The sequence below is a fragment of the Staurois parvus genome, unplaced genomic scaffold (assembly GCF_062004578.1).
Source record: "Staurois parvus isolate SC_StPar_1 unplaced genomic scaffold, SC_StPar_1.0 ptg000218l, whole genome shotgun sequence".
Classification (NCBI taxonomy): domain Eukaryota; kingdom Metazoa; phylum Chordata; class Amphibia; order Anura; family Ranidae; genus Staurois; species Staurois parvus.
The window spans coordinates 1,094,572-1,120,427 of NW_028318014.1; the positions used below are offsets into that span (position 1 = coordinate 1,094,572).

Genomic DNA, 25,856 nt, shown 5'->3' on the forward strand with positions numbered 1-25,856 from the left:
CATCTCCTGTACTATGTCTGCAGTCTCTGGTCATCTCCTGTACTACGTCTGCAGTCTCTGGTCATCTCCTGTACTATGTCCGCAGTCTCTGGTCATCTCCTGTACTATGTCCGCAGTCTCTGGTCATCTCCTGTACTGTGTCCACAGTCTCTGGTCATCTCCTGTACTACATCCGCAGTCTCTGGTCATCTCCTGTACTATGTCCACAGTCTCTGGTCATTTCCTGTACTATGTCCGCAGTCTCTGGTCATCTCCTGTACTGTCTCCGCAGTCTCTGGTCATCTCCTGTACTATGTCTGCAGTCCATTGGTTCAGAATATTTTTTGTCTTGTTTTTCTCCTCTAAAACCTAGGTGTGTCTTATGGAGCAAAAAATACGGTATTTAAAAGGACATAGACCACATTCAGTTAATGCTGATAATGATCTGAATCATACAGTATATTCACATTTTTGTGACCCCAAATACAGACCCTTTTTTAATATTCAGATATTAGATATCTATAGGCATAAAAACCCTGTTGTCTTAAACTATTCTCTACCCTAATGCACATTGTCGTTGTGCCAATAAAAATGGAGACAAACGTGCAATGCACTGAATGTACTTAATGAGCCTGAACTGTAAAAATGTGAGTTTGAATCAAATTGATATCACTTCTTGAACTTCCAGAGCTCTTAAAGTTAAAGTGGGCTTTTATAGTAAATATATTAGGAAATGCTGGAGTAGGTGAGGGGAAGGGGCACAGCAATAATAAAACACTATATTCAAAAAGTGACCATAAAAAGTGAGTAAAGATCAGATTGAACCTTGTTCTACACTACAGCAATGCATGCAGCTTCACAGGCGTCCCATCCTACTCTATGCCATATTAACATGTTGTCTTCTCAATGACCCAATCATTGTCATTACCTGATTGCAGTTAGTATAATTGTTTAAATCTACTCTGGTGTCAGAACTGTTCAGTGAGTGTCCTCCCAGTCTAAGCCACTCAACTGCCTGCAGAGTGCCATTGCTTTGAACCAGTGTGACAATGGGCTCTGTTGCATTAATGTAGACTTGGATGCAGGGTCATGGTGTGTGCTAATAGGCTGTTGCAGGCAAGGGTTTAAGAGGGTGTAGAACTTGTTGAGGTTGAAATTTGCTTTATTGTGAGATCTTAGGTGTCCAGCAACTCTGAAAAACCTTTTGAGGAGTGGCACCTTCTGTGCATATTGGTAAATCTGGCCCTGACAGCTTTACCTTCTTAATTTTTGCAATTTCTGGGAACTCCATCGTTTTTTATTACCTGCCACGTATTCTATTTTGTTTCCATATACATAAATCCTTGCCTCTAGTTATCTCATGTCTACCTTTGTATTCCCATGTATTCATTGTCCTTTCCTGGATGGTCTCTCTTCTAAAGTCTGGTGCACATGGGCCGAATATCGGCTGTTTCAACAGAAACCGGCAAAATTCAGCCCTTGTGTATAGCAGCCTGTCCGCCAGAAGCCGACTGAATGTCCGGCTTCTAAAGAACAGTCCGGCTTCTGAAGAACAGGCATGCTAGAAAAATATCTGCCTATCTGCATTCGATCAGCACTCACAGTCAATGGCTGCGAGCACTGACCAGTGTGTTCTAGCAGGGGGGCAGTACTAACATTGCAGTGCTAGTAGAGAGACCTCCTCGCTAGCTCCTCAGTTTTTTTTTTGTTCAGCCTAGCGGGACTCATAGTGTGGGCATAACCCTCCAAGCAGATTTTCTTAACTACGGTATGTAGGCATGTTGTTTTTTTTTGTTTTGTTTTTGAAGAGATGAGTTTACCATTGAACATTGTTATCAAGGTTGTAGGCTGAACGCACTGAAATCCTGTAAGAGGTATTTGAATAAGCAAGAAATAGCATGGTTTGTTTTCTGTAGCTATTGCACATATGGCTGCAAACTAAGGTACTTACGTCATACGATATTGCCAAGCATAAGACTTTATGTTTTCAGATGTTCAACCTCTTACAGAAATCATTTGATGTGTATTCACTTTTCTCAAAGTTCCTCTAATTGTGCATTTTGCATATTATTAGTCACCAGGACTTCTTACAAGTACAAAACTGGACAGTTTCCTTCTTGACACCCTTATACAAATGCTAAATGTTTTAACATCCTAATTTAAATACATTTTCTATCCTGTAAGTTCATATGTGGGAATGACACAACAAATGACACAATGCAAAACAAAGTAATCCACCATAGTGTCCCACTGACCCTGGCCATTGATTTGAGGTATATATTGCTACCTCTAACACCAGCAATTTGCAATATATTTTTCTCCTGATGAGACCAATGATTTCGGGTTTATTTGACCTTTACCAGCACCATCGATTGGGCTTATTTTATCCCATGATAAAAAAAACTCAGAAAATGGGGAGTATGTTGTTCCCAATGCAGGACTTATCATATCCCACTGACACCAGTGATAGGGTTTATTCTATGTCTATTGATGTGGGGTCAGTTGGAGTAATGCTTAAGCCCATCCTTGGTGTTTGTGGGTATAAAATAAGCCCCATTGTCCTGTCAGTCTGATAAAATAAGCCCCATGATCGGCTAGTAAGTGGATCCGATAGTAAGTGAGCAGGTTTTATTGAGGGTGAGAGGCAAAAGTAAAGCACATCAGGCCTGGAGAGGTTAGTGGGAGGGGAGAGTAAACCACATCAGTAGTGGAACAGTGGATGGGAGCAGTGTCCTGGAGTTGTGGTTGGGTGGGTGTTCTGGAGGACAAGAGCAGTGGTCGGGGGGGGGGGGGTCTGTTTGACCACAGATGCTGAGGAAGGAGAACTTCCGCATTCTGCCAGTGGCTGTGGCATCCTGCAGTTTGCTCAGGATATATACCAGGAAGATGAGGAGGAGTTTTCTATAGAAGAAATTGGAGGCTGCAGTGAGGTTTGCTCTATAACACAGGACAGCTTTTTCATTTCTGCAACAGAGGTACATTATAAGTATATTAGTACATCGGGAATGTGTACTTTATGAAAAAAAGGGTGAACTTTAATAAAAGCTTCAAGCCTTTAATAAAACTTCAAGTCCCACTTGACATGACATGACATGTCCCACTGACATCAATGATTTTGGCTCATTTTCTTCCCATTGACACCAATGATAGGACTTACTTTATTCCACTGACACCAATGATAGGGCTTTTTTTTACTTGTGCTCACACCAACAATGGGGCTTGATTTGTCTAGGGCTGGTTCAAACCAGATACAATCCAGTGTATTTTTATCTGTATGGAAGGGATCTGGAACATGGAAAATCGAATCAAAAATGCAGCAAAACACATCAGAACACACATGCCCTGAATTGAGATGAAGAAGAAAAAAACATCAGAAATGCACATGCAGAAACGCATCTGGAATGCAGAAATTGTGGTGTGAACCCGTCCTAATACTTGTCCAAAATGTTTGAGAATACAAGTCCTTACCTACTTTTGATAACACCTCTATTTGAGCTGAAAGAACAAAAATGAAATTATATTGCAATTATGCAGCTTACTTGTCCTTAGAAATAATGGCTTTTTAGGATTTCTCTTAATTTTCACCTGGTGATCCTGCCAGTAACACTCTTCTTGTCCTTGCATGTCAACACAAGCACACTATTTTTGAAGGAACAGCGTTGTCACACTATGACAGAAGTGTAGCATTACCCTCTTAAGAGCCTCTGAGTATTTTTGAGTTCCCTGTTTGTTGTGAGCCTGTTTTGAAGTACAGCCCCTGCTGACACCACCGTGAAACCTTGACCAGAAGGACTCCCTGGCTTTGAATCATAAAATAAACACATAGTTTACAGTGATAAAATATTGTAATTGTATTGAGGTCAGAGTATAAGGAGTACAAGCACAACAAGGATGACAGTAGATGTGCATAAAAAAAATTAAAAACTCTGAAAGGTTTAACAAAGTAATAAAGCACAGTATCACTTTAAGCAAACCCAAATGCCCTGCAGGATCAACATTTAAACATCAGTTCCAGCTTATGAGATATTTCTCCCCAAGTGAGCTGAAGTGGACTATCAAGATGCTAGGCTAACTCACTTTTGGTTTTTCAATAGCTAGGCACTGGGTTAACTTTTGAGATTAATCTTCTTTTTATAAGTAATAATGTCCCCTTTTGTATCTCATAAAAGAATAATGAAAAATCTCCTGCATGCTTTATGGGGCCCTAGTTGTTGCACGTTAAGGTTAAGATCCCTTTTTGTGTGAAAGCAAGATTTCCTTAAGATGGTATAGCAACAGTAAGATTCCCCTTTGAGTGATGTTGAACTGGGTAAGGTCTCTTTAACACAAGAGACAAAGGCAACAATTGGCTAAAATTGAAGAAAAGGGCAGAAGCAGACTTCAGCAGAGGTTGAACCCCTAAGGGTGGTAAACTAGTCTGGTGAAGCAAGTCCCTCTGAAGCTGGAAGAGGCTTGAAATGAGATACCAGTGTAATCCTGTCTGCAGGGGGGCATGTGCTGCAGCTAGAGTCCTGTGGTTTCAGAATAATAGGGAGACACTAATGCAGTAGGACGCAGTGCTGAATGGGATAGGCAATATGTGTCTCAGTGTGATGATCTGTAGTGTAAAGTGTACTAAACTGAATAGTTGAAAATAACACAGTCACTTGAAAATTGTGATGATATGGGATATGGAACCCTCTTACCCGATTTGTAGTATTTGCAACTAGAGCAGTATTCACTCTGTGGGGGGCCCCTGTATTCTCGTGATCTCTCTGTTAAGAAGCGATGCCGATGGCAGCACTAAATCAACCTGTCTGCAGGATTGACTGTCCTACTTGTCAGAAATACCAGCAGTCTGCAGTCCCTCTTTCCTTCTCTGCAAGGTGGACCAATCCAGCCTGGATACCTTGAGTCCTGAACGGCCTTCTTCACACACACACGTTCTCCACCTCTCAACATCTACTTCCTTCCTGTAAAGTTCCCAGGCTTCTCAATATATACACTCCCGCCCCTCCTCCAGCTCTTCTGGGAAATGTAGTCTGTTCACTGCTTGTCTGAGTGCAGAAGTCCTGCTACCAGTATGTAGGTTCTACAAGGCTTTGCTTCAACAAGGCTTTGCTTCAATAACGTCTGAATAGCTGAACTGCAGAACACTACCATCTTGTGGTTAATTAACCGCTTTGCGTCGGTACCTTTAAATGGTTTTTGATGCTGGGGGGCGGGTTTAGGGTCATGTGATTGGCTGTCACTATGGTCACAGGATCAGAAAGCTTCCGACCACAAGTAGCAATCGGGACCTTTCTGTGAGGCGCTGGTAAATTTGCCAGGAGCACGCAGGGAACGTGCTCTTGGCATATCCTTTGTTTACATTGGGTATGCAAATATGCAGACCCTCAGTGCCAAGGCCTAGCCATCGAGTGGCCTAATACTTGCGTGCGCTTGGCGCCAACAGGTTAACATCCTGCAATCTATATTAGTGCAGTGTGTTACAGAAATATGTTAGGACTACAGAACACCAGGCCCTGTCCTCATTTCCATAACCCTGGGGGTTCTGTAGAGGAGAACTGAACAGGGCTGATAACAGTCAGTTGTAATCCTATTGTCTGTCCAGGAGCAGGCTCCTCTAAAGATCCCAAATATGGACATAAGAAAGGACATCAGCATGAGGGGATTAGCTGGAAATGGTAGCCATGCTTTTTAGGTGTGCCTGTGCTGGTTGGTCTCCACCAGTCCCTCCATGCTGATTTCATCTGTTGACTATAGGCAGGGATGGCAGATTTTGATTAGTACAAACCAGTATTTAAATGGATTAGAGTTTTGCCTAGAGATAGGCTTTGACATATTGAGAATTTGAGTCAGGCTCACAGTTTTCATTATGGCCCTGGGGAGTTTAGCTATGCCTTACGTCAGTCCATTACCATTCCCAAGCAAACTTGCAGCTGAAGTGAAGTCCTGAGTGAAGTCATACAGCTGTCTCCTGGTGAATAGCTTGTTACTGGACATTGACTTATAGCATTTTATTAAGAACAATAGCAGGAGCATTTTCAAAATAGTCTTCCTGTTTTAGTCTCTTGTGAAAACAAGCCTTGCAACACGCTGTATAAACATATGAAATAGAAACAAGAATTTAAAATTGCTTAAATATGAGAAAAAAAGAAGTTGCGTCTCGTCATACAAAAGTCCCGAATGTTGGAGTGAAATTTTTGGTTAATATTTGTACATAACAACAACTGGCAAGTTCTTGTTTTTGGATTTATAGACTGACCAAATTCCCATGCCCTCTTTAGGTATATTGTTTTTGTCTGGAAAAGAAATAGGATCCCATATTGAGACAGGTATTGATTTGTCAAACTGTGGTTTGGGACTTTGTCAAATGTCTTACATTTTCTTATGGAAATAAAAAGTTTAAAATTAAGTCAGTTCTTTTTCTGTAGCAAAGACTTCTGGATATTAGTGGCACTGTTGTGGTTGCACCCAAGAAAACCTTCTTAAAACTTAACTCAACCCAAAAACATAAATTAAAGTTGAAGTTTAGTTAAAAAAATTTTTTTTCCCCTATAGGTTACAAAGTAGTTACATTAGTGACTTGTAATGAAGTATGTCCTACGATGTGCAAGCTTCTGAATTCTGTAGAAATCTTCAATGCAGGGCTACCCTGTCCTCTTCCTGCTGCTAAACTTCCTGTACTGTGCGGGTTAACGCCTTTGGGCTCAGCTGCACTAAAGATGATTTGATGGGGACACACCCCCTAATGTCCTTTTCTCAACTGAAAAAAGTTATTTCACTGATTAGACTGCCTGTGCATGATCTGTAAATGAAGGAGAGTCTGATCTGTCATGGGATTCTTGCCCCAAATTAAAGATCATATCAGAGGTAGCCTAATCAATGAAAGAACTTTTGTCAGTGGAAGAGAGGACAGGTTCGAGTGTGACCCCATCGGCCCATCTTTAGTACAGCTGAGCGTGGAGTTTACAGTGCCAGATGACTAGCATCAGGAAGGGGACAGTTCAGCCTTGCAGTGAAGATTTTTGCAGAATCCAGGAATTTGCACATCATAGGACATTCTTCATTACAGGTACTGTATGTAATGTAACTAGAGCTGTAGAGAAAAAATGCTTTGTCATGTAAACTTCAGTTTCAAAAATCTTCCAGCATATTATAATGTATTACATTTTTTGGGGGGTTAGATCCACTTTCATATATTAAGTATTACTTTAATGCAAAAACATACCACTTCCAATGTTTCAGTTGACCGGACATTAGAAAGTTGCCAAATCATCCCTTTAATGACTGATAAACATAAATAACCAAGTTCGTGTAACTGAGAAAACTCAGCAATGAGAGAAGGTACACATTAGTAACACTTTTAAAGGCTTGCTCGACTTCTGTGACTTGTTAAGTTTTTGGCACACCCAAAATGTTGAATTCAGCAGTGAGGCAATATAGAGTTGATTATAGATTTGCCCCATTGGACAGTGGGAAAACAGAGAGGTATAAACATGCCAGAGCTGTTAGACGTTTATGAAGATGGACATTTCAGATTGTGGCTAGGTTCTGGCGCACCAACACAGTGAACAATTTGGGGAAATAATGAGAAACATGTAGACACTACATGGAATTTAACAAGTACTTTTTAAAGATCAACTTTGGAAAACGTTAAAATGATCCCTTGTAGTGGGGCTGTGCCTACACTGCAAGGGTTAACTGCTTGTTTTGTCTAGAGAGTAGAAGCTCTCCTGGCTTCCACTGCTCCCCCAGCAGTTGGCACTCCCCATGCTCCGGGGGCAGACTGTCCTTTGGTCCAATTCAGGGCTATGGTCCTTGCATATGTCCTGATGACACCAAGACCTAAGAGCACCAAAGCATGGAGGAAAAGACTCTGCTGGGACAAGTCTAGCAGTGGAGAGGATCAGGAAAGTAGATCTCCTGTTCCTTGTCTCCTAGACCTAATCAGGTAAGTAGATGTTCTGTTCTTTATCTCCAAATCTAATTGTGTAAGGCGATCTTCTGTTTTTTGTCTCCAGATCTAATTTGGTAAATAGATCTGTTCTTTCTTTTCAAGTCTAATTGGGTAAGCAGACCTCCTATTCTTTGTCTCCTAGTCTAATTAGGTAAGTAGGCCCCCTTGTTCTTTGTCTCCAAGTCTGATCATGGAACTATTATTATTATACAGGATTTATATAGCGCCAACAGTTTGCTCAGCGTTTTTCAATATAAAGGGAGACAATACAGCAACAATACAAGAGGGATAGGAGGGCCCTGCTCCTTGGAGCTTACAATCTAGGAGAACTAGACCTCTTGCTCTTTGTTTCCAAGTCTAATTGGGTAAGTAGATCCCCTGTTATTTGTCTCCAAGTCTAGTCAGGTAAGTAGGCCTCCTGTGGTTTGTCTCCAAGTCTAATCGGGTGAGTAGGTTTCCTGTTCTTTGTCTCCTAGACCTAATCGGGTAGGTAGACCTCCTGCTCTTTGTCTCTAAGTCTGATCGTGTATATAGGCTTCTTGTTCTTTGTCTCCTAGACCTAATCAGGTAAGTAGATCTCCTGTTCTTTGTCTCCAAGTATAATCGGGTAAGTAGACTTTCTATTTTCTGTCTGCAAGTCTAAACGGGTAAGTAGACCTCCTGTTCTTTGTGACCTAAACCTAAATGAGCATTTAACCCTTGCAGAGTGGACGCATCCCCACTGCAAGGGGTCATTCTCAAGTTTGGGTTTTAAGCTGTCAGTGCTCAGTAATAATAACAAGATACAGCAATCATAAACACTGTCCACTGACAGTGTCTAGTCTGTGTTGGAGGAGAAGCTGGGTTAATTCATACATACACCTGCACATGCCTAACAATAGGAAAAGTGTCTGTTTTCCTTTTGAAACAAATGAGTGTGTTGTTTTTATTCTTGTGATCTCAATAACATCCTGAAGCAATGTCACTGTAGTCAGCATCCTGTGGCATTAAGAGCAGCACATCTGATAAAGCCTTTGTGATGCTTGCTATGTGGTTTGTGGCTGGAGCAGGTACACCTGCAATGGATGTGCCTGCAAAGTCATATAAATTAGAGCAAAGTAGTTCCAACTGTTCTGCACCATATACTCCCGGAAACCTATTTCTATGTTACCACAAAAAACATGTTTTAATTATTATCTCTGAGGACGAGGTAACAGGAAAGAAGTTTCAGTTTAATATCTGTTTTTTAAGATGTAATTAGATTTGCGCTGTGCTAGATTTATAGGTATTTTTGTGTCTCTATGTTCAGCTTTAAACCACAACTTGATTTTTGTAGTTCCATTTATTATATGTGAGCTAAAAGAAAATATCACTTCCTGTTTTGTTCATGGTAACATTGCTCATACTCTTCTTATTTCTTGTTTATCACATTTGAGTCAATAAGAAAGAAACCTTGTTGAGGGAGAAATTTTCCAACTAAAAGTGTCTTGGCATTCAGGAACTCCGTATTGGTAATATATATTTGTACAATATATTGCTGTTGTGATAGAAGACGTATGCAGTGTAGGATTTTAGACGTTTCTTTGTCTTCCTGATCTTGGTCCAGGTCAGGGCTGAATTAAGTAGCTCAGCATATCAGCCGAGAAGCTAGCATTTTTACAAAGAGGTCAGCCATGGTATTCGCCGTTTTTATTTAAGGTTTATTTTAAAGGCCAAGTTCAGTTTTAAGGAAAAAAAATTTGCATTTACAAATTTTTTTCTAGTGGAGACTGCAAAGCATTGCCCCTACTATCAGTGGATTTCAGGTACAATGTCAGGCTAATGCACACTCTCCCTCCAGCTTTCTGGTAGTATCTCTGTATGGGCTTTCACTTAGAAAGCTGGAGGAAGATTGGATGGACTATGAGCGTTCTGGCATACATGTGGTCTATTGAGAACTAAAAGTCCATCTACCACGGTGAGACTCCTCTCAGATTGATGTGAATGAATGACACAGATGTGCTGGCGGACAGCTGCACTGATTCTAATTATGACAGCATATGTGGGAGAGAGATACCACCGCCCGCTGTCACAGGGGATAAAGTGAAGAGGGGGGGCAGGTACTGGAACATGTTACATGTTACACCCTAAATACAAGCATACATGCACCATATTCTAATTGTGAACTTACCATTTAAGGGACCATGCATACTGGAGCATTGTGGCAACGCGTGTGCTTTTGCAACACACGGCAATCGACCTGCTCTTTGCGTGGTGTATTGCAGTCCCATTCATTGTGAATGTCACTCAACAGATTGTACAGTAGGGATGCACCAAGACTTGTTTTTTCCCGGCAACTACGAGTACTGATACTTGAGCTCAAATGCTTGTTGATACCAATTACAGATAGCTTTGCAGTGGGATTTGAGCCTATAAAAAATAAATGGGCTCAATTCGCACTGAAAAGAATCGCATGAGATTTGAACAGGAATGCGGTGTGATTCCTGTCCGAATTACATGCGGTGTTCCATACCGCTCCTGTGTCAATCCAGGAGGAAGTCACTATGACAAGTCTGGGTTCACTCAGGAGCGGTAGGGGAAACTGCATGTAATTCGGACAGGAATTGCACAACGTTCCTGTTCAAATCACATGCTGTTTTTTGCAGTGTGATTTGAGCCCATTCATTTTGTATAGGCCCAAATTGCACCGCAAAGTATCGAATTTAGGTATCGGAGCATTTGCACAAGTACAAGTACTCATTCAAATGTTTAGTATCGGCACCGATACCGGTATCTGTGCAACCCTATTGTATAGTAAAGCACAGCACATCGCAGTGCCTTCAAAACACATACTGTGTGTTGTGGTATGCTGAGCTGCTGAAAAAATGAATGGGCTACTGTAACACAGCACATGTTAATTCATGCTGTATGAATCAACCCACAAGCAAACCTTTGTTTATAAAACTGATGCCCTCTACTATCTTTTATGTCTAACTGTTTGCGTAAACATGATTATTCTCTATACCAGTGGTCTCCAAACTGCGGCCCGGGGGATGGATGCAGCCCTTTGCTTGCCTTTGTCCAGCCCTTGGGGCAATATTCCTCTTACTGATACAAGACACTGTTCCTCCCACTGCCACCAACAATGGGGCATAATTCCTCCCACTGACACCAACAATGGGGCATAACTCCTCTCACTGACACCAACAATGAGGCACTAATCCTCCCCCTAATATCTAAGATAGGGCACGGTTTACTCCCACTGATGGCAGGACAATTTCTACCCCCACTGGCCACAGTCTGGCCCCCCTAAAGTTTGAAGGACAGTAAACTGGCCCTTTGTTTAGAAAGTTTGGAGACCCCTGCTTTATACATACAATATTGACCTTACCTACACCAAAGAAACCTTTAAAATGCAGATATCTAGAACTCAAAGAACAATCTACTTTGAATACTTAATAGACTGCGTAAATTAACTATTGGTTGGAATGACCTTTTTGAAGTGACCCTGTCACTACAGGACATACAAGGTGGCAGTAGAGATTACAGTATGTGGAAGGGGGAAATGGTATTAGTCCCACCTGAAAATGTTGGATACCTGCAGCAACCAAGGGTCAGGAAAAGCGTAGAGCAGCCTTTTTTCATCCAGGGAACCCTTCTGGGTGCCTTCTGGGTTCTTCAGGGGTGCCTTGACCAAATGCCTAAAAATGTTCCCAAATTGCTCAAGAATTGCCCGCAAGTGGATCAAGCCTGCCTTTTTGCTACACAAAGTCTTAGGTTTTTATTGTGCAGCATTACAACCAGCCGCCGGTGTCATAAAAACTGATGACATCATCTGTTGATAAGGTTGACTGAATGAGAGAGAGAAAACTGTGGGTGCCTTGGGAATGGGCAGAATCTTAAATGCTGAATCAATTTAAAAAAGGGTTATAAACACTGGATTACAGACAGTGTAATTAAGTAAGTATACATGCTTTTCTTTTGAAGTTTAATCTTCGTTTAAAGGATAAGTTCACTTTTGGGAACATGTTACATGTTCCACCCGTTTTTAGAGTGGAACATGTGACATGTTCCCATTCCCGCAGCCACTCACTGATCCCTCCCTCCCTGTGACAGCAGGCCAGGAATTTTCTCTCTTCACCTGCTGTCACTATTTGAAGAGTTCTGTGAATGAATGAATAAACTACAAGTACCAAGAGCCTTTGCAGCTGACAGCTTTTAGCTCTTAATGAACTACCAGGGCGTTGTCATTGTGTACCTGCTTGCCTGTTCGAGGTGCAAACAGAGAGATACACCGACAGTCTACAGAAGCCCTGCATTGCATCCGAATAAGGGCTGCTCTGGGTAAATTTTATGAATGTTATATCTTTTTTTTATTTTGATTAAAAATTACGAAACTGTGTAGAAAATGTTAGAACCAATTATAGGGCAGTGGTTTGGTATATCTGATTATACACATTATAATTATACACAAATATTGGCTGTGTAGGGTGATAGTGGAAGAGACAAGCTCAAGCATCCTGGTCTTGTGTGTATATTTATGCCCATTGCAGACGTACACCCCCTTCCTCCCCAGCAATGACCTTCACACTGGGTCAAACGTTCTCTCCAGAGGTCTGTCATCTTAGTGGTTTTGGCATAGATTGGGAGTAGACCTAGACATAAGATCATTCTACAACCCAACCATTATCCGCTGGACAGAGCAACAGTCATGTTGGGGGACATTTACTAAAATTGGTGCACTCAGAATCTGGAGCAGCTGTGCATGGTAGCCAATCAGCTTCTAACTTCAGCTTGTTCAGTTAAGCTTTGACAATAAAACTTGGATTGCCGGTTCACACTGATGCGAATTCTATGCAGATCAGATGCGATCCGAAAAGCATAGATTCGCATGAAACCATTATTTCCAATGCAGGCTGTTCACATATGTGCGGTGCAAATTTGATCCAGTCCAAAAAAAGGGTCCTGTGCAAGTCTAGTGCGGGTGTGGTGCAAATTTCATCTCCTGCTATGCCCAGTCCCCTCAGAAATTGCATTCAATTCGCACCTGTCACAGCAGAAATCGCACTGTGATTCCGCATCAGTGTAAACTGGCAAGGAAGCCGATTGATTTCTACACACAGCTGCACCAGAAATTTCTCCCCACGGATTTACAGTATTTCACTTTTTGGAGGAAATTATTTTAGTGGATGCTGTACAAGCATTGATTCAAGGGATTTAAAGTTGCCCATGAAAATAATTCACGTGATATATATTTTTTAAACCTGAATAATTACTTTGTGTACATACTATATGTTTAATTTGGTTATGGATAATTCTACTCTGTCTTTTTTTTAACTTATACTACTTTTGGGATTATGTGTAACAAGGTATTCAACACATTGGAGTGGATTTACTAAAGGAGAATAGACTTTGCACTATGGAAGTGCGGTTGCACTCATCTTCCCCAGCGCTTAGTGAATGTGATGAAACTTCACTTTGTAAAGAATACCCAATCAGGTGCAAGTAAAATAAGAAAAAAAAAATTTTTTGCTTGCGCATGATTGGATGAGGAAATCAGCAGAGCATCACCATGTTCACTAAGCTCTCAGGAAAATGAGTGAAACTGGACTTCCAAAGTATACATCGTATTTGCCATTAGTAAATCCTCCCCATTATATCTTGTTCTAAGTCATCTGAATAAGACATGTCAAGCATTAGTAAAATTTTGTAGATGTCATTATAAAAACACAAAGTTGTTGATTAAAATGGTATGGAGGTGTTCATACCACACACAAACTGTGCAAACCATGTTAAAATACAAATTTAGAGTTCTCTGTAGTCAGTAATGGGGTTGTTAAAAATAGAAATGTCTGCAGGGCCATTTGATTATCTAATACAGTGTGCTGAAGCAGCGTGTATTTATTATTAAACACGGCATGTATTGTGTGTGGGTGCGTGAGATATAGAACGTTTTGTGTACTGTAACCGTGCAGCTCTGGGCATATGTGAGCATTGCTATCTGAATGTTAGTTTGATCATGTGAATGGTATTCTACTGATATAAATGTTCCAGCCTGGATATCTGCCTCTGTATCTTATTTATAACCATCAGTGACTGATTATATTTTATACTATTGTGACTGGAGTTGGCAGAGGTTTTTGGTCAATATATGTTTTATATCATCATACTTTTTTAAAGGGAACATTTGCTGGGCGAAAGATGGGGGCTGCCATTGTTATCATCTTATAAAAATACTAGTAGTTTGAAAAGAATGTTAATCCTGCAACTCAAATCCTTTGAGTCATTTACCCGCAAGAAGTGTTCAGCCAGTAAAGTCTGAACTCCTCATCGACACACTTGTTTATGGTTGTTTACTTAGAAGGTATCCAAGTCATTTGAGCAATCTGTTTTCCAGTCAAATAACACCTTCAGGAGAAGAAGGCATCTAATCTTTTACTCTCTCGCCTTGAAACCATATTTGGAGTCTCAGAATTGGCTCTGAAATGGTTTAAAGTGGTTGTAAAGGCTGAAGGTTTTTTACCTTCATGCATTCTATGCGTGAAGGTAAAAAACCTTCTGTGTACAGCAGTGCTCCTATCCCCCTCAATAAGTATGGCCCTATGGCGATCCAGCAATGTGAATGACGGCCTTGGCTCTCCCAGGTCTCTGCCTCCTCATTGGCTGAGACAGCAAGCGGGAGCCATTGGCTCCCGCTGCTGTCAATCACAGCCAGTCAGCCAATAAGAAGGGGCCTGAGCCAAGTCGTGGCTCCGTGTGTGAATGTGCACATGGAGCAGCGGGTGCCCCCATAGCAAGTTGCTTGCTGTGGGGGCACCTGACAGACAGAAGGAGCCAGGAGAGCCTGCGGGGGACCCAAGAAGAGGAGGATCCGGGCTGCTCTGTGCAAAACCACTGCACACAGCAGGTAAGTATAGACATGTTTGTTATTTTACTAAGAAAAAAAAATGAGCCTTGAGAATCACTTTAAGTCATATCTTACTGATCGCTGTCACTTTGTTTCTCTTGGTGGATTCCAGTCTGAAGTTGGTCCGTCAAGTTTGGTGTTCCTCAGGGCTCAATCTTGGGTCCCTCTTTAGCATTTATGTGTTTCCACTTGGTCAACTGCTTAGGTCACATGGGCTCAATTATCACTTCTATGCTGATTACACTCAGATATACATCCACACTAAACCTGATTCTACTTTTCACTGCTTCTTTCTTATCTAACTGTATTTGTGATGTAAAGACTTGGACGGCCCACAATTTCCTTCAATTAAACTCTGCTAAGACTGAAGCCATGCTTATTGGCACCCCAATCAATTATGTAAGGCCAGTACTGGTAGTCTGTCTATCGATGCCACTGTACTTGAGCTTCAGTCTAAATTGAAAAATCTACAGGCGATATTTGATGCTAGTTTAGTCTTTGATCCGCATGAAACACTCTGCTATCATACACTGTAGCCAAAAAGTTGATGCATACATTTGTGTTGTCCCGACTTGACTACTGCAATGCTCTACTTACCGGTGTACCTTAATATTAATTGACTTCAATATGTACAAAATTCTGCAACCAGAATCCTGACTAGGTCTGATACAAATGATTATAATACCCCTATCCTGGTGTCCTTGCACTGGCTACCCATAAGGATTCGAATAGACTGTAAGATCCTCTTGCTCACCTATAAGGCTAATTATGGCTTGGCACCCCATTATCTTTCTGAACTTTTATCAACTTACTCCGCTCCTCAAATTATGGTCTTCTGTGTGTCCCTCCTACTCACCTACACTCGATGGGAGACAGAGTCTTCTCCCACTATGCTCGAAAACTCTGGAGCAAAGAACCGCAGAGAGTCATCTTATCTAGCTTTCTTGTAATTGTCCCTTTTTTCTTTTTTTTTGTCTTGTGCACTTCTTGTGTTTTTGTTTCTCGTCTTTGTAAAATGCTTTGAGAAGCTACCTTTAAAGGCGCTATATAACATAAAGTTTATTATTATTACAAAATCTAATAGCTTTTCTAGAGACGTTCATGGGGATATGGTGGTACCCAAGCAGCAGTACTTATTGCTCTTTGCTTCTGCTCTGCTGATGTCATAACTTCTTATACTACTTCAGTAGAAGCAAATGTTTCCAATTTCCACTGAAAAGAGATAACTGCAATAACTGTACTCATCTTGAAACTGTTACTATTTCCTGTTCCCTTTACTAAAAGCTACAGACCTGAGAATACCACAGCTTTGCTTGAACGCTTACCTGGATCATGAATAGCATGTGGTCCCAATGTTATGACACTATACACTATTACCCACTTATTGTTCATTGATGTGGATTATGTTGGCTTTATAAAGAATGGTGAAACTAAACTACAGAAACACTAGAAAGATCTGCAACTGAATTTATATGTCCGATTTGCTGGAGCAGTGTGGAATTTTCCTCCTTTCTATAGAAAGTATTGAGTGCCGTACCTTTTCCTGTTTTTCTGACATCTATCTATTTTCCATCCCCCATATCAGCACCCAGACTGTCATGGTCACACCATCCAGTTCCTGGGACATTGGGTGTGCTCCCCTTCCAGTAACTTCTTGCGACATGAATGCTTTTGGGCTTGGAAGGAGACTTCCACCCCAACCAATTAATTGATGTAAGGTTGCCCAGCAGTTGCGAGATATTGCTTTGTTAACGTGCACCTCCCTGTAGCCCTCACTAAATTTTCAATACCGCGGGAGATGTCTTATGCCACCCGGAAAAAAGCATGTGCACAAGAAGTTTCCTAAAACACCTCTAGTTGCTTGTTGTCAGGAACATAATACAAACATCAGGCTATTGCGGATGCACATTAGTATGCACTTTAGTCCTTCCAGACCCTGTCTCAACTTCCAGGGTTGCTTGGACGGGAACTGTAAATGAGGCCACCCTCATCATCTCGAGCTCTTTCATCCCCTATATCAGCACCCAGGCTGTCAAAGTCACACCATCTGCTTCCTGGGACAGTGGGTGTTCTCCCCTTCAAGTAGCTTCTTGCGACATGAATGCTTTTGGGCTGGGAGGGAGATTTACATCAGTTCCAATTAAATGATGTTAGGTTTCCTAACATTTGTGAGACATCGCTGTGTTACCAGTCTCCTCGCTTTCACCCGACACTGAGGGGGATGTCTTATGCAGCTTGGAACAAACAAGTGCACATGAGATGTCCTAACACATCTCTAGCTGCTTGTCGTCAGAAACGTAATGCAAACCATCAGGCTAGAGAAAATGCACAGAAGCATGCGCTTCCAGACCCCCTCTCAGCTTCCATGGGTGTTTAGACAGGAACTGTGCAAGAGGCCTCCCTTGTCATCTCGGTCTCTGCATAAAGGTATGCAACACTGCATGCAACTATGATATGAAAGATGCTGTCTTGCTAACATTGGCTGTTTAAAAAGTGTTTTTACCACCACTAAAAGACTTATTTTCTTGGCAGATTTACTGATATCTGCTGGTTGTAGTCTCCACATTCTATGCTTTGCCCTGATGAAGTTTCTTGTGTTGTGGGACCATATGCAGTGGCTTGAGTAACACATGCCACTGGGCCTAGTCTGCAGTGTAATGGGGATGCACACAGTGCAGTAATCTTTACCAACCAGTTGCACATTAGACTCAATTCATGAAGCTTTAGGCAAGGACAAAGAACTTTATCTCCAGCCATGGGACTGTCATTTTCAAATCACATTGGACTCAATAACTGTCTCTTTTGAAAATAAGGTTGCTTATCCTGGTGTTGTAGCTTTGTAAATTGGGCCCATTAACAGGCAGCTGCTTTGTAGTTCCTTTGTCTTACTGCACTTACCTGTCCTGACTACACTACTGTGTGGAATGTGTCTGCACAGTATGTATGTATGCGAATGGCTAGTCTTAGAGCTAATTACAGCGTTTTGTTTTTGTATATATGGCCTGTTTCTTTATTTAAATGGATATAAATGATACATTTTCAATCCATACTAAAGCAATTTATACCTTTATTATGCACATGATTACCATAATTAGAAAATGCTTAAGCAGATTATTTTCAGCGTCAGAGTAAGGACATTTGGAAGATGTCTGCTCTTACGTCCCAGTTGTGCTTATCTGAATCCTCTGCATTTCTTATAACTCAATGACATGATTGTCAGGCTTTGCAGTTGTTCTCAGCCGCACACTGTGATATTCCGGCATGTATTCTTCATGTTTAATTCATATGTGCTTTTGTTTTTCTTGTGTTGCACTGTTGTTATTTTTCCTGGGTTGATAGGATGGTTTATGATTTCATTATTACATTTTATGAATATGTAATTATAACATAATAGTATAACTGCCCTTCTGATCATTAAATGTAATATCTTGAAAAGAATAGAATAAATATATTCAAAGTAATCTATATAGAACTTAATGCTTACATTTGCCTTTATTAGTCATTAACTGTAGAGGCTTACACACTCAGATCCCACATTTTCTATTTATTACAATTTTTATATGTTGAAGCCTTCATAGGTGCCTGTGTGTATGTGATGTGATTTGATTGAATGTGGTCCTGTTCACACGCTACAATGCTGACAATTTAAAATCTACTTTCTTGGACTTATTGTTAGTATGTTTTTTTTTCTGTGAAGAACATTTTTAAATATAAACCTCTGCTGCCCATAGCAGTAAGTGAAAGTGGTAGTAAAGTCCCCCAAAAAAAGAAACAATTTGTCCACGGGAAGTTTGTCGTAATGTGCTAGTTTGCACCACATACTAGCGCATTGTGACAGACGTAACTTAAAAGGAAGCCCTCCAGCTGCAGGCTGTCACTGCTTTTGGCACTTCCATCTTCCCCTGGTCTTCCATCTGGGCTTGCAGGCTTTGGCCACTTGAATGACCTTGCCGCAATGATGTCACTTCCATGCATAGGAGTCACGGTTGTGGCACAGTACTCACATTGAACCAGAACGCAGTATGCATGCACCAATGACTTCACCGACCTCTACAAATGTGAATATCTTATAAATAGTAAACCTTTAGGAGATATTCATTTTACATTTTAGGTACAAGTCATAAAGCAGACTTTACTACCACTTTCCATTTTAAAAGAGTATGAGTATAACCTGGCTAGCAGACACCGTGAACTGCCAAACCCTACCATTCTCTTCTCATTCCTCAACCAATCAAAATCCTCTTAAGATACTTCTCACAAGCTCTCTTCTCAGTCCTCAACCAATCCCAATCCTTTTAAGATAGGTCTCACAAGCACTAATCCTTGTCACTAGGGGGTGTGTTTTTTCAGAGGATGGTGTGGTGGGGTACTTGTTGCAGGTGGCTTTACCCACTCTCCCCATACTCTGAAAGTTTGGGTTCTTCAGCGACCATGAAAGAGGATTATTGTAACAGGTAACATTATTATTATTATACACTATTTATATAGCGCCAACAGTTCGCTCAGCGCTGTACAATATAATGGGAGACAAGACATGCGACAGTACAATAACAATACAATGCGATACACGAGGGGTTCGAGGGCCCTGCTCCTTGGAGCTTACAATCTAGGAGATCTGGTACCTCATGGTGCCTACGATCAGTTATTGGTTACCAGAGGCAGACTCTGGGACAGAGTTACGTGGTATTGCTGCCTACCAAGGGATTTTACACTTTAAGAAAAAAAGTGGATGCCATTAGGCATTATATACCTGTATTCCAGATTCTGTCCAACTGCTGAAACTATTACCAACCCAAATGATCTCTTCAATGTTGAAATATGTGTCATTTTGCATTACATCTATTATATTGAAAGTATAAAGTAAAAGTATAATGAAAATACTTTGAACATGGGTTGGATGAGAAGCCCTTTGAGTATTAAATGTGGGTATTGTTATGGATACGGCTGAATGGTGTTAGAAGTCAAAACACAAGACTATCAGTCTGTTGTTCTAGTGGCATCGTCGCCAATGCAGAACTTTATCCAGAATAAGCTGTACAATGTATCTTCAGCTGTTTTGGCCATTAAAAACTGTAATAAAGAATGCTAAAAATAGTAAAAGCTTCATGATAGAAAGAAAAATAAGAGAATTAAAAGGTAGACAATGTTAGAGGAAAGAAAAGAGAGAAAAGCAAACCCTCTTTTCAGCCAGGCATCCACCGTTTCACTATCCCATCACGTCCCGATTGTGATCAAGTGGGAGACTGTATATAGTATGTTCATGGATTCCAGAATCTCTCACCCTTCTTCTATTTAATGTGTAAAATGCTTGTCAGGTTTTTTGTGAAGCAAAATCCAGGAAATTGTATCTTTAGTTGTAATATTATCAACTATGGATGATTTCTAGACTTCAACAAAGGATACTTTTCAGGTAAAACCGTGAAATGAGCATCTAGGGATATCAGGATTCAGTTTGTTTAAAAGGGCCATGCAGCCAGTCTTAGGAATATTGATATTGGTAACAGAAGATATTGTATATACTGTATTCTTGTCCAGTATCCTTTGATCTTAGAACAGGTCCATTAGAACATTGTGCACATTTGCCCACACACCCTGAAGCATTCCGAAGAGGCATCCCAATGGATATTTAAGAATACTGGGGGGAGATTTACTAAAGTTGGTTCACTCAGAATCTAGTTCACCTGTGCATGGTAGCCAAACAGCATTGGACCTCAGCTTGTTCAATTAAGTTTTAGCAATAAAACCTAGAAGTTGACTGGTTTCCATGCAGAAGTGTACCAGATTCTGAGTGAATAAGCTTTAGTAAATAAACCCTACAGTGACCCTTTCAGGCCTCACTATCAATAATAAGAAAGTATAAAGTTTCACCATGGAGTGTTCATGAACACTTTTGAGACCTTGGTATTAACACAATGATTTTCAAGCTTGCTAAAAAAAACTCCTTATGACCCTTTCAGCAAAGTAACACTTAGGAGGGGACTCAGTTGACTTTGACGCTTGTTTGAGCTTTGAGTGTAAATCATACTTGGCTTCATATGCATAGCTTATCGGTTGTGTCTGCCTTGGTAAGTGGTTCCTCTTAATTTTGTTTTTCTTTTTTATGGTATAAACTGGGGGGGGGGGGAGGGTTACATTAGAAAATAAGGAAATTATGATAATGAAATATGAATTTCTTTAGTTTTCATGGCAGTATTCTCACATTTCATTTCTTAATGTTGTACAGAAAATTAAAAAAGTAATAGCTTTATTGACATACTCTACTGTAGATATCAACCTCCTATATATTCTCCTTAGGAACAATTTCACCTACATTTTGCTGATATAGTTAGGGAAAATTATTACGTTTTAATGCTTTCAGTTTCTAGCTCCAGTTTGCTTTAAATTATTCTCAGTCCAGTTGCTCACATATATCATTTTCGTTATCTTTTATCTCTCCTTTGTATTCTTTATTGCAGTCCATATCTCAGCTCCCTAGAGAAAGATGTACAGAAATTAAAGCCCTCTTTGAGAATGTTAGATTCCCAAGATCTATATTGAATACTAAGAATTACACTACGCTTTAACAATTTTGTAATAGCCCACAATAAAGGTGACCATAAACAGTCAAATATTTATGCTATGTTACTTTGGTTGCAAAAGCTTTGAGCTTATGTGTGCCTGCAATTCCAGCATATAGAAATTCCACACTCATGGAAGCCTGAGCAAAAGTAAGCTATTACATGCAAACATACTGTTATTATACAAAAACCTTTTAACTTCCATATGTCGGGACGTCGGGCATTTTAACTAAACAAACAGATGGCATGTTTACTAGGGTGGGAGGACGTACTTGTATGTTTTTATTTGCCAGTTTGCGTGCACCTGACAGCAGCACAAGATTACTGCTACCACTGTAATTAGACAGCAAACAGTATTGGCTAAAGATACAGAGCCAGTTGGAGCTGCTCTGTGCCATGTGATCACTGTAATGACCAATCACAGTGATCACCAATGAAAAAATTGTTGTACTGTTTGCACTGATGAGTCCTCTTCTTACTTTCACAACAGAGAAGAGGGAGAATGGAGGGTTTAATACATTTAACCATTAAATAAATCCTCTTTCTGTAGCAAAGAAATATTGTAATCAAAGGTGGTAGTGGGAAGGGGGTTTAAAGGGCCAACAAAGTTGCAGGATCATTTTGGAGGGATATAAAGTGCCAGCAACCAATGATGGGGGAAGGATGGGGTTAAAATGCCACTGACCAACAATGTTTTGGGCTTGTTTTTGGAGGAGGAGTTAAAATGTTTTGGGTTTATCTATGGCAGCTAGCCATTTCAGACAATGCAGCTTCAGTCTTTCAACTTTTCATCCTTTCAGCTTTCTTTCACTAATAACAGATGGCTTGCACTTGGCTTTATTGGATGGCTTTCCAAGGCTAAGTGCATCTTAATGGCTACGGCCATATTTGGGCAATGATGTCACCATTATCCCTCTCCTTTCCTTGATATAGCCAATGACAGCTTGGGGAGCCTTCAAAATGTTACTATAGGGCAGGGGTGCTCAACCTGTGACCTGTGGGCCACATGTGGCCCTCAGAACCCTCTGATGTGGCCCTCAACCCCAAACTGAATATAGGAGTTTTGATACGCTTTCAGAAAGTGAACCACAAGCTATAATAGAAGTCTATGGCAACACACAGGTTAGCCGCAGGAAAGCAGCAGGTGCACTGTGCTGCTCCTGAGGTGCAGGTAAACCACAGCACATCGGTGTAAAAGAGGCCTTATAAGGGGCTCAGGACAGTAAGGGCTCATTTACATTTGCAGTTTGGTAAAACCCCATAGTTGAGATGTGTTTTTACCATACATTTCAAACCACAGGGGTCACAATGGTAACCTTGCCCCATGCCCTTGCAGCCTCCCTGTCATATTCTGTTTTACACTTGGACGGGGGGGGGGGGGCACGGCATATACAGAAACCGATTGTCTCCATGTTCCTCATGTAACTGCTGAAATCAGGCTTTTCCTCCTTTCCCTCCTGCCGGCATTCAGCAGCTACAGGAGGCAAATGTTCACTATGCTATTCAAAATTTTTAAAAATCTAAATTCTGAACCATTTTATTTCATTGTGGCCCACGACTAGTTACCAGATCACTTAAGTGGCCCTCGCTCTTCAAAAGGTTGAGCACCCCTGCTATCGGGGTCGTTTGTGTGGTTACTATTGTGGAATTCACACTTTTTTTTTAAAATCTATACCAAAGGATTTGATATGCATTTTGGCAGGGACTCTACACAGTTTAATTTTCATTCTTGCTGTAGGATGTGCTACAGCAAAAAGTACATTTACATAGACAAAAATTACAGTTTAAATTGCTTTCAAAGAAAACTTCATGGCCGGCTTTGTTAGAAAAAAAAGTGTGCACAGAGCTCTCCTTAGTTCCTCCACAATACATAACAGACTCTTAGGGGTTTATTTACTAAAGCTGGAGAGTCCAAAATCAGACTCCCTTCTGCATAGAAACCAATCAGCTTCTAACCTCAGCTTGTTCAATGAAGCTTTGGCAATGAAACCTGGAAGCTGATTGGTTTCTATGCAGAAGGGAGTCTGATTTTGGACTCTCCAGCTTTAGTAAATAAACCCCTTAGGGTCTGCTTTGTATTTTGGGGGACATTCAGGGTATGTGTGCCATTTTTCTTTAAAAAAAAAAAAAGAAGCAGGGGAGATGTCATTCTTTTTTTTCCTTTGTAAATGTCTATGCTAAAAAAAAATCACTGCTCCTGGCTGCAGTTTTTTTTGCATTAGGTGCTGCCCACCCTCCTATTCTGTTTTTTAACACCCCCTTGCCTGTTAGCCCAGAAAATGGAAGAAGAACATTTTTAATTTGACATTGATTTCAATTGGGTTTAGGTTAGGAATTCGAATTGGCCACCAATGCAAGATGGCATTTTACAAACACAGATAACGTATCACAGGGGCAAAGTTGATCAGCTGAATTTTTGCACAGGCCTTTATGCTTATTTGTGTAACAATCCTCTGAAAACGATGGTCTTTTGATGGTTAGATCATAATCCACTTCCAACAACATTGTAATGTTTGTGGTCAGTGGAAATGTTTGCTGAGGGCATGGCAAAATAGAGGCTATGCTTTTTTTTTTTTTTGTTCTTGAATTTGTGCACACAATATACGAACTTGCAGTAGGGGTGTCATTGAAGCTGATGTTCAAAAACGGGAGGAAATCCAAAATCACGGTATTGCTTGAAGCAAATAATCAGACTTTGTCTTTGCAAGATGTTACCTGTAGGACACAATACATGCTTGATTATACCAATCTTAATTTTCTCTTTCACACAGAAAAGACATCCTTCGATTTCTGGATGCAGAGAGAGATGTGTCTGTAGTTAAGAGTAGCTTCAAGCCAGGAGATGTAATCCATTATGTCCTGGACAGACGCCGCACGCTAAATATTTCACAGAATCTGCACAGTCTTTTGCCTGAAGTATCACCTATGAAGAGCCGCCGCTTTGAGACATGCGCAGTGGTGGGTAATTCTGGAATCCTCCTGAACAGTGGATGTGGCAAGGAGATTGACAGTCATGACTTTGTAATAAGGTGAGCCAGCATCTACTGCTAGAGATTAACACTTTATATGTATCATGTGCACTTATTATTATATATCATTTATGAAATGGGAGGGGTTGTGACAGCTGGTGGGATAGATTTCAAAATATTAAGCCACTTTCAAAAGTGCAGCAATTATGTGAAAACCAGAAGTTTAAAAAATGAAAGTTTAATAAAAGCAATAAACACCTTCAAAAAGTGTTTTCAACCACTTGCCCTCCTGAGGATTTACCCCCCTTCCTGACCAGGCCATTTTTAGCGTTATGGTGCTGCGTTACTCTAACTGACAATTGCATGGTCATGCAATGCTGCACCCAAATGAAATGTACATCTTTTTTCCCCCCACTAATTGAGTTTTCTCTTCGTGGTATTTGATCAACTCTGCGTTTTTTATTTTTTGTGCTATTAAAAAAAAAGACCGACAATTTTGAGAAAAAAACTGTATTTTTGACTTTTTGCTATTAAACATGTCCAGTAAAAAAATTTTAAAAATCAAATTTCGTCATAAATTTAGGCCAAAATGTATTCTGCTACATGTCTTTGCTAAAAAAAAATCCCAATACATGTAAATTAATTGGTTTACATAAAAGTTATAGTGTTTACAAATGGCGATATAGATACTGGAATTTTTAAATTTTTTAACATTTTTACTAGTAATGGCGGTGATCAGCGACTTATAGCGGGATTGCAGGACTGCGGCGGGCATTCTGACACTGGGCGAAACTGACTTGGTGTCACTGACATCCCCAGTGACACCACAGTGATCAGTGCTAAAAAACGCACTGACACTGTAGTAATGGCACTGGGCAGGAAGGGGTTAACATGAGGGGCGATCAAAGGGTTAACTGTGTGCTGGGTGTGTTTTACTAGGGGGCAGTGTATTTGTGCTTCATTGTAATCACACTGCTTTGCATGACTGTACTGTGCACAGCCATCCAAAGCAGTGTGCATGAGCTGACAGGGAGGAGAACTGTTTTGTTTACAAACAGTTCTTCTCCCTTTTGGAGATGCTCGGCAATCTCCAGGCGCTGACGAGTAATCACCGGTGGCGGTGCAGGTAGGGGGTGTGCACGCCTCGCACGAGCCCCCTACCTAGAAATGCAAAATCATGTATATACGGTATACGTAGTATTTGATCACCACTGGGTTTTTTTTATTTGTTCCTATGTAAATGAAAAAATATCGAATATTTTGAAAAATGATCATTTTTTGCTTAGTTTTTGTTTAGGCCAAAATGTTATCTGCTACATTTTCTTAGTAAAAAATTACCCAAAAAAGTGTATATTATTTAGTCTGTGTGAAAGCTTTAGAATCTACAAACTATGAGATATATATTTGAAAATTGATCAGTTGAGACCCTAAAATGCCAGACGCTAGTATGATCAGGATGCTGGTATGGGTTATGGTAGTGATCAGGATGTTAGCATAAGTTATGGCTGTGATCAGGACACTGGCTTGGTGGTGAACAGAATGCT

General features: G+C 40.6%; 1 protein-coding gene across 1 annotated transcript in view; it reads left to right on the forward strand.

Moving 5' to 3' along the window:
• The window catches only part of ST8SIA4 (ST8 alpha-N-acetyl-neuraminide alpha-2,8-sialyltransferase 4), a 221,763-nt gene that overhangs the window by 62,396 nt on the left and 133,511 nt on the right, over positions 1-25,856 (forward strand). Inside the window, exon 3 of the mRNA XM_089679115.1 lies at positions 24,115-24,372. Coding sequence (XP_089535241.1) covers positions 24,115-24,372 — 258 coding nt within the window. The remainder of the gene's footprint in view (positions 1-24,114; positions 24,373-25,856) is intronic.